General features: G+C 38.0%; 1 protein-coding gene across 1 annotated transcript in view; it reads left to right on the forward strand.

Annotated features, from left to right (window-relative positions):
• Window positions 1-14505, forward strand: part of LOC125435710 (plasma membrane calcium-transporting ATPase 1-like) — a 31076-nt gene extending 16571 nt beyond the window's left edge. The window contains 12 exon segments of the mRNA XM_048502031.1: window positions 156-397; window positions 2190-2427; window positions 3517-3696; window positions 3799-3886; window positions 4340-4446; window positions 6631-6822; window positions 7007-7220; window positions 7390-7601; window positions 8558-8665; window positions 9082-9264; window positions 9558-9714; window positions 14336-14505. Of these exon segments, the coding sequence (XP_048357988.1) occupies window positions 156-397; window positions 2190-2427; window positions 3517-3696; window positions 3799-3886; window positions 4340-4446; window positions 6631-6822; window positions 7007-7220; window positions 7390-7601; window positions 8558-8665; window positions 9082-9264; window positions 9558-9714; window positions 14336-14361 (1947 nt within the window). The 3' untranslated portion in view covers window positions 14362-14505.
• Window positions 14506-14790: the final 285 nt, after the last annotated feature.

Below are 14790 nucleotides of genomic sequence, written 5' to 3' on the forward strand. Positions count from 1 at the left end.
GGAAATATAGTATAATACAGTCATTGCCTAGAAATCCAGGTGTTTTGGTTTTGTAAATTCTGAATTCTAATAGGCAATTGTAATTGCCACTTCTTCATTTTAACTGTATCTTGTTTAGTATAGTTCCTCTCAAAAAGACTTGTTTTGGGTTGCAGCCTCCTGAAAAAGAAGGTGGTCTACCCCGCCATGTTGGTAACAAAACTGAATGTGCCTTGCTGGGGCTGCTTCTAGATCTGAAACGAGATTATCAGGCTGTTAGAAATGAAATACCAGAAGAGACACTTTACAAAGTCTACACCTTCAACTCTGTTAGAAAATCCATGAGTACTGTGTTGAAGAACTCTGATGGAAGCTTCCGGATATTCAGCAAGGGTGCCTCCGAGATAGTACTTAAAAAGTAAGTTACATTTTAAATGATGATCTCTGACATCTTAGAGGCTGAGTTACATTCCTAAAATCATGTATGTTTGGTTTTTTGCTGTCAAGTCACTGCTGACTTGCAGCAATCCCGTAGGGTTTTCAAGGCAAGAGATGTTCAGAAGTTGTTTACCATTGCCTGCCTCCACATCATGCCCCTGGTATCCTTGGAGGTGTCCCATCCAAACCCTTTCCAGGGTTGAGGCTGTGTGTGTGATTGGCACAAGGTCACCCAGCAAGTTTCCATGGCTTAGTGGGGATTCAAGCCTAGATTTCCCAGATCCTAGTTCAACACCTTAATCACTACACCATGCTGGCCTATCTACCTAAGTTATGTACTGGCATTCAAGGAGCATATTTTGGTATTAGTTTCACTGGTCTTAGAAATAGCTAATTTAGAAATCTTTCTCATTAAATTGGCATTATAATTTATCTGACTTAACCGTCTAATCCCTGTTGTAGGTTTAGCTTCTTCACTGCTCTTAGAGCAAGCTAACTTTGTAATTCTTCATTAAGTACAAGGCTGTGTTAAACTTGACTTGTCATTGTTGCAGTCCTGATGTCACTTGGTCAAGATTAGCTACATAAAGCTTCCATTTAACTTAACTATTTCCTTGATTAAGTAGCCAAATCATCTCTGTTCCTTTTCCACAATGCTTTCTGCATTATCCTGCTATTGGACAAATGGAACTAGTCCACATATTCTCTAGTCCAGCTTTGAAAGCAAAGATGGGTTTTAAGTGATAGAGTGTACAGTTGAATCTGCATTGGCTGGATGAAAAGGTAGTTGAAAGCATTTTTTTGTACCAGCAGTCTGAATTTACAGTTCAGATTATTGTAGTACATGCCCTAAACAAAAATAATCTAATTATTTAGTCTTTGGATCAGAGAAGTTAACTTCACTGTTGGAAAAAAGCCAGTTGAACCAAACATCATGTTTGAGTATGAAGTTCACGATTAATTAGACAGGACATTCTTAAACAGCTTTGAAAATGCATTTTTAAAATCTGAATAGTCTTATTTGACTTCCTGATTCCTAAAGTTTTAGAAAACAATTCCTAGGCAAGTATACCTCTAGTTGAAATGGATTTTGCTACTCTTTTTAGCCTGGTTCTGCTTGCTTTTATGTGTGAATGGACATATGAAACATTTCCCACTCAGCTGTATCTGAGATAGTTTTATTCCTCCTAAGACATGTGATGTAGAGAAAAGGGGTACAATTCCCAGAAGGTGCTTTTAGATCCGGGGCTGGCATTCAGGTCAAGCACCTAGAGTCCCAAATAGTAATATTTTTGATGTATTCTGACACAAATATCTCACTACCTAGTGTAAGAACAAGTAGTGCTAAGTGTATTGGGAGATGTATAATGACCAGTCTAAATTTTACTTGAGGTAATTGGATTTCTTTTAAAACTTCATAACAACGGGACATAGGGAAATACTGTGGGGAGGAACATTAGCCCTTTCCCTGTGTTGTTTCCAGTATTATATCTTTCCGTTCCCCACATCTTTAATGATTCAATCAAAAATTGTGCTTCTGCAAACTTGCTGTTCTTCAGTTCTATGATCCTAATTCAGTTTGGGCTCCTTTCTGCCCCCTTTGAAGCATCTGTTTAAAAATCTGTTCTGTAATGTAATGCGTAGTTAGGTTTTAAGTGTTTCTATGATTTAGAAGAATATGATATTGCCCTAAAATGCTCTTAACCTTTAGGACCTTAAGTAGATGTCTGTGAATCCTGAAGTTCTTCAACTGTTGTAATTTTTATTTTTAGGTGCTTTAAGATACTGAGTGCTAATGGGGAACCGAAAGTATTCAGACCAAGGGACCGTGATGATATAGTAAAAACTGTGATTGAGCCCATGGCCTCAGAGGGACTGAGAACCATATGTCTGGCATTCAGAGACTTCCCAGCCGGAGAACCTGAGCCAGAATGGGACAATGAAAATGACATTGTTACAGGTCTTACATGCATTGCTGTTGTAGGCATTGAAGATCCTGTGAGACCTGAGGTAGGGAAAACTCTCATCTTAACAGTGTTCCTTTAGGATTTTTTTGCTAAGCTGCTTTCTCTAGATGAAAAACACATAAAAGAATACCCAGACACTCTGTTTAGTTGCCTCTCAGGTTGGTGAAATAATGTCTGAGATGTACTTTAACCTACCTAAAGATCGGTTTACATGGTTATGTTGACTGATATGTTGTCAGCCTTCTAATCCCTTCAGTGGGTGAATGACGTAACTGCTACAAATCATGTCATTTCTAGGAACACACCCTACAATACAATTGATATTGATCTTAGAAGTGAATTTCTGGAGGGGGGAATCTTGGTGTACAAGAAACTTTTATAACAAATTTACACATGCATTTGACCTAAGAAAACAATTTTAAAAGCTTATTAGAGTCTTGTTAAACAAATCTGAGCCCTGGTTCTCATCAGCAACAAATAAAACTGTAAACTTGTGACTGCTTTGGTCTGCAGGTTGGGGGATGTACAAATTGAATGTTTCCTCCATACAAAATGTCTATCTATGTGCGAGCAGCTTTTTAAAATGGAAAGATCCTTCAAGTCACTGTAAACCCTAATCTCCAGTCATAAGTGATATAGTTGATATAAGTGTATCACTTCATCTGTGGTATTGTGAGAGCCAGCCAAATCCAGAATATTGCAAGAAACTTTTTATGTCAGCTGAGCAGTAAATTGCAGTCCCAGTCCTGTTTGAACCTAATTGTCTTCCAGATGTGAGCCAAATGAGCTTGTAGTAATGGGCTCATTTAAGAAAATGGCCAGAATAAGCCGTAGGAATTCTAATTCCTTAACAAAGCAAACCAAGGTGTCTACAGTGAGAGAAACTTGATCTTAAAAAAAATATATCGATTTTTATATATCTAATAATTTTTAAAAATCCTGATAACACTAAGAGATGAACTTCTTCCTAGGACTATGTAGAGCCATAATGCAATTGAAGGTCAGCGTCAGGAGGACTCTGCCTGTGCTGGCGAGGGAATCAAGTATTGTGAACAGAGTACTTGAGTATTTTTCCTTGAAAACTACAGTAGCAAACAGCTTTTTTGTGCATACTGTTCTCTTTCTTATTTAGGTACCAGATGCAATAAGAAAATGCCAGCGTGCTGGTATAACTGTGCGTATGGTTACTGGTGACAATATTAACACTGCCCGTGCTATTTCTTTAAAATGTGGCATTTTGCATCCTGGTGAAGACTTCCTTTGCCTAGAAGGCAAAGAGTTCAACAGAAGAATACGTAATGAAAAAGGAGAGGTGAGTGTGACTAATAAATGTTCTAGTTTTTGTTGAAATCTTAGTTATGAGATAATCTAAATTATCTTTACAGAAAGAGACTAATCTAAATTATTTCTACAGATAGAACAGGAACGAATAGATAAAATTTGGCCGAAGCTTCGTGTGCTTGCAAGGTCTTCCCCAACTGACAAACACACCCTAGTAAAAGGTAAATAAATATCCTTGCACTGATATGAGCTGCTTAAGTATTTGAATCCCCACTCTTCTATTAAAAATTGCTGGGTGACATCTTTGCCTAACGTACCTTACTGTGTGGTCATGAGAATAAAAGAGAGAACATTGTGAGCTGTTTTGGGTCCCAACTAGGGAGAAACAATGGGTATAAACAGCTAAACCAAAAAAAATTGGTGTAAAAAAAAACAAATCAAACTGCTTTGCAAGTGCAAAAAGAGTGTGAGGATAAGATGAGTCTTTTTTATACTATACTTTATACTTTGATGAGTCTTTTTTTACACTGTAGTAGTGTATGAGTATTCAAGAGAGCTGGAACCATAACTTGTAATATGGCATGGGTAGCATATTTCTACCACTTTAGCTGATAATTGAGTTCATTATAAACTTCATGATTTTGTAATAAATGCTGATGGTGCTTTTATTTTAGGTATAATAGACAGTACAGTTTCAGAACAGAGGCAGGTTGTCGCCGTGACTGGTGATGGAACCAATGATGGCCCAGCATTGAAAAAAGCGGACGTTGGCTTCGCTATGGTAAGGAATATAACCATTGTCATCAGTGCCTCTGGTAAAAATATAGAAGCTTAAGCAAACTTCTAGGACTGGTTGTTGTGTGAGCCTTCATATTCTGCTGATGATGGAATAAAAGAGAGTGTTGCCAAAATGAGAAGTGAATGCATCTTTCTCTGCCTGCCTGGGTCTACTTTACTCTGTTCTCAGACGACCATGGTGCCAGGATGACACAACTGAAGACAAGTCTACGGGTCATATGCCCATGGGCTGGATCAAGACTAAAACTTCCATTTATGGAGCATAACTTTCCTGCCTCCTCCACTCCTACTGCAGCCCAGTGATTACCACTAACTGCTGCTTCTGGAGTTTAGAGGATGCTGGGGAAGGCACGCAGGCACTGTGAAGTGGAGAAGGAGGAATTGGTGGAAATTGCCCCTCATCTTAGTGAAAAATTTAATTGTGATCCTGTTCAAAATCTGGAAGTTACCTGTTTTTTACAAAACCAAAAAATAGCAGTTGACTGGCAATTTACATAGAAACTCTTTAATCCTTTACCTATACTGTAGTGTGCTTTCTTTTTGGGTAAAATAGTGGTGACCTAAATCTGAAACATATCTGAATTTATGTGAACCTGAGACAGTGGTAGAAACTGATCAAATGGTGAAGGAAATATGCTAATGTTGAAATAGGTCATTTCTTTCAAAGGCTGTGAAGAAACAAAATTCACTTCTAGTAAGGGTGTATAGAGCTAGGGAGGGGCTAAGGTAAGGAACTGGAGTAGACAAAACGTGTGGCAGTTTCTTGTGGCAGAGAAGATCACACAGAACTTGCCATTAACCATTTAACTAAAAAGTGTAGTGGGTTGAGAGATGTTAACATGATTCCTGCTCAACTGATACTACTTCTGAGCACCTAATTCTGAGATCGGATTTCATTTGTTCTCCCTTTTCCTTGTTGCGGTGAAATTGTGACACCGCAACTAAGATCAGCATAGACTACTTTATCTTTGTAGAATTTGATGTCAGGTAGATCACTTACATGACATTGAACCTTGCATGCTTTAAGTATTTTTTTTCTTTTTGATGCTGACAAGGTAGTGATGCTTTTTCCAGGGAGCAGAACCAGTCAGTCTAAAAAGTTTTGAGTCCTGTAGTGCTTTTAACAGAGTTTTATTTCTAGTACACACTTCTTCAGATTTACTGAAGCTAAAGTCACCATATAGGTAGAAGGTGGGAAGATGCCCTCCCTGCCCTCTACCTATACGTAATGGTTGGTGACTTCTGTTTCAGTGTATCTGAGGAAGTATGCATGTACATGAAAGCTTACAGCTAGAGTAGACTTTGTTGGTCTTAAAGGTACCACTGTACTAAAAAAAAAAATTTCCGCTGCTTCAGATCAATACAACTACCTACCTGAACCAATCAGTGTAGTTATGCTTGTGAGAGGCCACACTGTAGATAACCTCCCATACTGTTCGTTGATGCTTAACTTGAAGAGGCCAAAGCTTTTAACAAATAGCCATATTGCCTCATTTGGATATTAACACTCTCTCTGCTCCTTACACTTGAACATGTGCAACTTTTAAATCTGTGTAGAATTAAGCATTTGGCACCAGTATCTGTTACTCTTATAAGAAAATGCTGCTTTTGTGCTGGAGAATTAATTTGTTTCAGTGTCATGGAAAACTGAAGAACTGTACTATTGTGCCATCTAGTGATTTTATGGATTAACTGCAGTTAACGTTTTAAAATGTTCAACCGACGTCGAAGATGGTCATAAAAATCAGGGTGTTATCATTTCTACCTAAGCAGAGAATATGTGAGATTCTGAAGTCAAATGGATATTTAAAAGGCCAGTTTCCAGTATCAATGTTGTGACAATCTTTATTAAATTGGCCACTGTTCATTTCAACAAATCATTAGTTGGGTGAAAGCAGTACAAGAGAATTTAACTGTTGTGTTCCATCTGTACTGTAAAGCGTTGCCATAACCAATTGTGTTTAAGGTGAAGAAATGACAGGTTTTATAATTTGAGGTTGCATAAATTTGGTATTGGATACTTTAACACCCTCAAAAATGGTATTACAGCACAATTTTCTAGAACCACCCAGTAGTAAATGCTTAAATGCAACGTATGTGCTTAAAATGTAATAATACATACTACTACTACTACTAATGCTTTTTGTTTTTTGGTCATTCTTTTCAGGGTATTGCGGGAACAGATGTTGCTAAAGAAGCTTCTGATATTATTCTTACAGATGACAACTTCACAAGCATTGTTAAAGCAGTTATGTGGGGACGAAATGTATATGACAGTATTTCCAAGTTCCTTCAGTTCCAGCTTACTGTCAATGTAGTAGCCGTAATTGTTGCTTTCACAGGAGCATGTATTACGCAAGTAGGTATTTGTGTGCTCATTTTCAGCTAGTGGGGTTGAAAATGTGCCTCATATAAATTCTGTTACATTAAGAATGATCCTTTAAAGGAACATTACCAAATTTCAGTAGAGTATTTTTAGTACAGAATGATTGACTTCCAAGATATTTGTGTTTTATATACTAGGAAACATATTCTTTTTATAGGATTCTCCCTTAAAAGCTGTGCAAATGTTATGGGTAAATCTTATAATGGACACCCTGGCCTCTCTTGCTTTGGCAACGGAACCCCCCACAGAGGCTCTCTTGCTTCGGAAACCATATGGTAGAAATAAACCTCTCATCTCACGCACAATGATGAAAAATATTCTGGGCCATGCTTTCTACCAGCTTGTGGTTGTTTTCACACTCCTTTTTGCAGGTAAGAATTCTAAAATTTCCTTTATGCTTGAATGATAAGCTCTTGTGGTTGCCCTTTGGAAATGGCTGTTGCAGGTCTCCTCTCCATTATCCCATTTTTATGGGAATATTTTACCCAGGAACCTGAACTTGCCCTGGATATTTAGAGTATACCATTCTCTCCTTCACAGGTGAAAAAATATTTGACATTGACAGTGGAAGAAACGCACCACTGCACGCTCCTCCTTCAGAGCACTATACTCTTGTATTTAATACGTTTGTGATGATGCAACTCTTTAATGAAATAAATGCCCGAAAAATTCATGGTGAAAGAAATGTATTTGAAGGAATTTTCAATAATGCTATCTTCTGTACTATAGTTCTCGGCACATTTATTGTACAGGTGGGTAGACTATTAGTAAATTGCCGATTACGAATATATTTGGTTATTGGTGCTTTCCATATGTCAGAATGGGTATTACTGGACAGGACAAATACACCATATAATTTTCTGTGATTCTTAGAATACTCTGTTTGCTGAAACCTAAAGTTGTCAACACTGTGTATTTATTGGTCGATTTACAAAATTTATGTTTTGCCTTTCTGCTTGACCCTATCCACCATTGTCTTTATCTGTTTACAAGTCCAGTATTAGCAGCTTTCTTAAAGCTTTCCCCTCTGTAAATTTAAAGGCACTGGACTGGGCTTCAGAGCCCAGTAATTACTACAATGTTTGCTGAAATAAGTGTGCATTAGTTTGTCTTCAAATTACCCAATTTGATAGCAGCAATTACATTTGAATGTCAAACTAAATGCATTTTTTCTGTTAAAAATTGGACATTGATAACTTCTGGAAGAAGGAGATGGATTTTTATTTTTTACTGATATTTACTATAATTGAAATTGGCATGGCACAGGATTAATTAGGAATAACTCTTTTAGATGCTCATTTTTACAACACATAGGCAATGCTTCTAGGTTAAAGAAAGCTTTGATTCTGTGAATAGTTTCATACACTGTCAAATTGAAATTTAAAAATGAGGACTAATTGGACAAATTGAAGCAGCTAGTTTATTGGAATACAGAATTCTCTCAAATTATGTTAAGCTTATTACTGTCTGCATAGGTGGTAAAAATAGTCCTCAGCACTTGTGCTCCTTGCAAGTTACATAATTACTTCTGAGTCTCATATCCAGGATATATAGATGTTTCCTTTGTGGAAAGGAGGGATTAAAGTTATTAGAAGGTTGGGTTTTTTTACCTAGTTATAGCATTTCTAGCACCCTTTGCTAATTTTGAAATGAGTACCTAAATTGTATTGTTCAGTAGCTAACCAAACTATTTCATTTCTTTTAACAGATAATTATTGTGCAGTTTGGTGGAAAGCCTTTCAGTTGTTCAGAACTTACAGTAGAACAGTGGCTATGGTCAGTTTTTCTAGGAATGGGAACACTACTTTGGGGCCAGGTAAGCATTAATATCTGTATTTTCAGCAAGTGAACTGTGTAGTGTAATTCTATACATGTATGTAGTCAAATGCTATACCTTTTGCATTATAAGCAACTTATTCCTTGCTTTATTACCGGTACTTCTATTTTGAATTTTTAGCCACAGTGGGAAAGGCTGTCTTTATTGGCACAGTCTTCCCCACTGTTGCCTGTCATCAAGTACTAGTAGTATGCCTGTATTGTATCTTGTAATGTTTTCTTGCAGTACTAGGCTCATTTCTTATTGCCTTGCAATTTCCTTACCTACTAAGCTACTTCCTTATAAACTTTTGGGGAGAAATATGTAGTCATTTATTTGAAAGAATTCCTAAATCCAGATTGTGTAAAGTTTGAAGTTTTTAATACAATTAACTTTTTCCCTCCAATTGGTCATAGTTGATATCAACAATTCCAACCAGCCATTTAAAATTTCTAAAGGAAGCTGGCCATGGCACACAAAAGGAGGAGATTCCAGAAGAAGAGTTAGCAGAAGATGTCGAGGAGATTGATCATGCTGAAAGAGAACTGCGACGTGGTCAGATCTTGTGGTTTAGGGGCCTAAACAGGATACAAACGCAGGTATGGTCTTGGAAAAGGTAGGAGATAGGGTTGAAGGGGTTGTGAATCTTCCCCATTGATCCAGTATGGGGTGGAGGGAGGGATCATGAACTGTATGAATGTTCCCTTCAGGGAGAGATGGATGATTCTAATGCTTCGCGCACTTTCTTCACTTCACATCTGAATGCCTCTTTATCTGCTCTATAAAAGTGCCTTTTTTCTTTACTTTTTATGTGTTGTAGATGGGATGGTCCTTTCTCTTGTTTTCTCTCTCTCTTGCTGAGCAAGCTGTCACAATCTCTGATTCCTTGCAGATGGATGTAGTGAATGCTTTCCAGAGTGGAACTTCCATTCAGGGGGCTCTAAGGCGGCAACCTTCCATCGCCAGCCAGCATCATGATGTAACAAATATTTCTACCCCTACACATGTAGTGTTTTCCTCTACTACTACTGCTTCTACTACTGTGGGGTGTGAGTGTGTGTTCCTAAGTGCATGAAATTAACATTTCCTGATCCACACACCTAACGCTTCTCATTTTCTCCTCTAGTCTTTAAATTCATCGTTAAAACTTATCATTTTTTTCTCACAAAGTGGGAGTCCTCAAACACCACCCCCTTTTTTTCTTTGAGGGCTACAGCACAGGTGGAACAGTTGCAGCAAAGATTTACAGTGAATGCTGTGAGCCTGCATATAGTGTGCCTTTGTTCTTGCACAGAGGGAATGTTAAAAAACCAACTAGAATTAGAAATATCTGTGATAAATATTTGAGTATATGCTTTCAGTTGTAACTATTTGCAAGAAGATGTACAATAAAATTTGAGAAATTACCAACTGGCCCAATATAAGGAAGTTATTTTAAGATGCTTACTAATAGGAAATAAAAGTTCAAATATAATTTGTGCAGTATTTGCAACTTACAGATTGGACATTTGGCTTGAAACGTTGACTGTGCACTCTTTCATTGCAGAGATAACACTTAGTAAGTTTGCCTTGCAAATTTAACACAAAGTTGTAGGACTCATTAAATTTTCTTCAGGTTTAATCTTACTTACACAGGAAATAAATAAATAGACTTTGAGACTGTGTTCTCTTTTTACATTATTCTTTATATGCCCTTTCAAGGCCAATATTGGATTGCATGGGATTTACATTTCAATATTTTGCTTAAAAATAGTCTGCCAATATTTGTCTGCCACTTTGGCCGTATCACAATATATGGAAAAAGCAAACAACCCATACGGTGTGATTTGTCTGAAATTTTTATATGCCAGCCTTTCTATTGATCAAGTCAGGACCCAAAGTTGGTAAAGTAAAACTACATGGATTATAAAAAATGGCAAGTAAAGCATCTCGTCTAACCAGGAATTAATACTACCTACATATACACAAACTTCAGAAATATCCCTTGACATGATGATTACCTATTTTGTTTTATAACTCAATCTTGTTTCTCTAGATGGGATTTTATGTATTATAGGTATTGTAGTCTCTTAAAATGGAGGAGTGTAAGCAGATGTTTTTCTGTTGCTTCCTATAAGATAATATTGCTGCAGGCCACATCTTTCATATAACAGGTTCGATTCAAAGGTGCCCTTCTATAAGCAGAAAGCACTGCCATTTTTACAAGGAGTGATCTTCAGGTTTCCCCCCCAGATCTTACACTTAAGCTAGGGTCATCTGTGCCGCAGCATGCTTCCAGTGGAATCCGCTTGTTCAGTAGTATACATTTTTGTCTTGACCATTGTTCTTGTATGTTACAGTGATTCATTAATAATTGAAAGCTGTTTCATTAGTGTCAAGTTTATGTGTAACAAACACACACGTGCAAATATTAATTCATGGTATAGAAATAGTATTGTCAGTTTAGCAGAGCACTTTTAAGGAATGTTGCAATCAAATGCATTTGACGATATATTTAAATCTCAACATGGGCAAATTTGGGGATACTTAAATCTGGAGATTGGAGCCTTGAACAGACAAGTCAGATTTTTCTACTGACCTGAAAAGCATTCCAGGTTTGCAGGAAAATTGGAAATACACACACACACACACTCACAAATGGGTTAACCCCCCCCCCCCCCATACACACACACACACACTAATTGGGAAGTGGGTAGCTTTAAGAAATAAATGTCCTCAGTAGCCATCACTAGGCAACCTTCCAAAAGTTGATGTCTGTCAGTAAAAGGCGGGGGATAGGGCCCTTTGTTGACTTGTTGTGACCTTTAAAAGAGAACTCAGTGAAGTGATATCATGCAACTTGCATGATTCATTCAGGCCTGACTACTTGCTGCTATTTAACAGCAGTTCAGCAGCAGCTACCTTATGAAAGCCGGTGTGGCATAGTGGTTAACAGTTTCAAACCAGAATCTGGGAAACTCAGGTTCTAATCACCACTGCATCATCAAAGGTTACTGAGTGACTGAGCCAGTGACATATTCTCATCCTAACATACCTTACAGTATCTTTGTGAGGATAAAATGGAGGCCAGGAGAGTGATTAAGTTGCTTTGAGTCCCCAGTGTGGAGAAAAGCATCATATTAGTAAGTAAATGTAGGTAACTGAAGGTTGGGGAGCTGGTAAAAGGTAGGTTGATTAGTGGGTGGGAAGGAGAAAAGGAAGATGGAAAAGGGAAGAAAATATGGGACTGCCAGGAGAAGCAAAAGAGTAAGTAGTGTAGGGAGGGGATACTTGGGAAAATGAAGTGTTCCCTGCATGTCTTCTTGGATTCCCCACCGCACAACTGAATCCAGCAACCAACAGTACACAACTTAGCCATAGTCCAATCCCTCCTTTACCACAGGGAAGAAGCTGAATTGGTGGGGGGAGGGGGGGGACTGATAAATGTAGGTTGGCTGGTGGATTGGAAAAAGAGAAGGAACCTGAAAAAGGATATAATGTTTGGGGCTTTCAGAGTACAGAGACGAAATCCTGGCAAAAAGGGGAAATAAGAACCTGAAAAAGGATATAATGTTTGGGACTCTCAGAGTACAGAGAGGAAATCCTGGCAAAAGGGGGAAATAAGATCCCCCCCCCCAACGAACAAGTCCTTGCAGGTGCTTCGCCACACAACTGAGGCTAGTGACCATTGCTACACACCTGGGACCAGTGTAGCAGCTGATGTCACATAACTTGGCCATAATTTTCCTGGGTAGAAGCTGCTAAGGGGAGGGAAAGCTGGATACAGGAAGGTAATGATAAAGGTATGTTGGCTGGTGGGTGTGAAGGAAACAGGAAAAGAGGTTGTGGGGATTCTTTGGGAAGAACAAGGAAGTAATTGGGGAGGAGAAAACACACACACACACACACAAGCGATATCCTACTTGTTTTTCCCTTGATACTGTAAAATTGAAAATGAGGTCAAATTTCACTAGTGAAAATTCTTTCCTCCATAGAAAGGAACCTTCCCCTGAAATAAAAGAGCCTTGTGTCAGGGGGAACGCTCCTTTCTGGGGAGTGAAGCAGAACATTAATGGACTAGATGTGTGATCTCACCCTATGAAATTGTGTTACTGGAACAAAGAAGGTGTGATTCAGCAAAAGAACTGCTTGGTACAAAACCTTCACCTTCAAAACTTTCACAATCAAATTATGATATAGAAAGGCGCTGTTGCGATGTGTACTGATTTTTTACCTGAGTTTCCAAAATGGTTCTCGACCACCATTAAATATAGTGATTTCATGTTAAAAAAACACTTCAAATTAAAACAATAAAATAAATGAACTTATGAAATGAAAGATGGGTTAGGGGAGCGAGCAGAATTTTAGAACATTTAACTCAGACAGTACACAACATCAGGAAAGTTTAGTCCTTCTCACCATGTAGTGGGAAGAAAGAATTAGAAGGGGTCAACTGTGAGCCAATCCTAGAGCAGGCATGTGATGGTGGGGTCTTTCTACCTCCCTCCCTCTCTCCCTCCCTCTATCACAGGATAGTTGGTCTTATCTGACCTCTGTGGCAAAGGAGGGATTGGACACTAGATGAACTATATTAATATTGATGAAAGTTTCACTCAGCATACAGAAATATACTGATTCTCAGCTCTTTGGGTAAACTGTGAGTAGCTTCTCTTGGCCATAGAAGACAAATGGTCAGCAGTTGTTGTTCCAAAAATACAGACTCTCAATATTTACTGTGGTGCCTTTTTTCAGTTCTGCAGCAATTAATCTCACCATTGTTTTGAGCTTTCAAAGGTTTCCATCTGTGTTAGAATCTGCTGTCTGCATAACTAGTCCATGTATGTTTCTATTTTGTCTTCATTTTAGTATGTATGCATAACGTAACAGAAATGTTTCACATCACAGTGGGCAGATAGAGGACAGTAAGCAACTGCATGACAGTGAAATATTATTTTGTATTTCTTCTTGATGCCACAAATCCTTGGTGGGACTCACGACACAAGTTGCTATGAAAGTGTTCTGCAGTGTGGTGTATACTCAAATATTTATAACTTGTTTTTGCATGATAATGCAACCTTTTGATACTTGATACTTTATGTTTGCTTGGCTTTTTATAGGTGAAAGCATCTTAATTCACAGCATTAGGGATACGTACTCAATCTTCTCAGGCTTATAGAATTACCCCCTCCTTTATGTTGCAAAACTAAGACCCCTTCTGCACATGCTGAATAATGCAGTTTCAATCCACTTTCAATGCACTTTGCAGCTGGATTTTACTGTGCGGAATAGCAAAACTACTTGCAAACAGTTGTGGAAGTGGATTGAAAGTACATTATTCTGCATGTGCGGAAGGGGCCCAAGATTTTTATCCAGTTCACAAAATCAAGCAAAATTTTTCAGATTGGCTTTTTTTTTAACAGAAAACAATCTGTATTAATTTAGGTGTAGTGTTACATTTTGTAGAGCTTTCCTTTTTTCAATGCACGTAATTTTTATTCCTACTGTAGCCAAATAGGGCTGTATTGAAATGCTCTTCATTTTTCTTACAGTTTATTGCAAATTCCACTGCATTACATACAGATTTAGTTCACTCATGTCTAGCTGTTTGTGGATTCAAACTCATAAAACCATGTTCCACTGATTTTAAGCCTGCTGCACCATTAACTGTGGTGTTTTTTTTAATATTTACAGATCCGAGTGGTGAATGCATTTCGTAGTTCTTTATATGAAGGATTAGAAAAACCTGAGTCAAGAAGTTCAATCCACAACTTTATGACGCATCCAGAGTTTAGAATAGAAGATTCTGAGACTCATATTCCCCTTATTGATGATACTGATGCTGAAGACGATGCGCCAACAAAACGCAACTCAACTCCTCTTCCACCCTCTCCCAACAAAAATAACAATGCAGTTGACAGTGGAATTCATCTTATAACAGACTTGAACAAGTCTGCTACCTCTTCATCCCCAGGGAGTCCACTACATAGTTTGGAAACATCACTCTGATTGTAAGCTGAATGTTTAACACATTAGCTGCATTGTAAAGAAACAAATTGAAACTTGGGTCTTCAACTCATTGTGATGGGCAAGAAGATATTCTTGTCTTGGACTTCAACAAGAAGATACACACTTGTACGAATGTAGAT

Source organism: Sphaerodactylus townsendi, linkage group LG06, assembly GCF_021028975.2.
Source record: "Sphaerodactylus townsendi isolate TG3544 linkage group LG06, MPM_Stown_v2.3, whole genome shotgun sequence".
Taxonomy (NCBI): domain Eukaryota; kingdom Metazoa; phylum Chordata; class Lepidosauria; order Squamata; family Sphaerodactylidae; genus Sphaerodactylus; species Sphaerodactylus townsendi.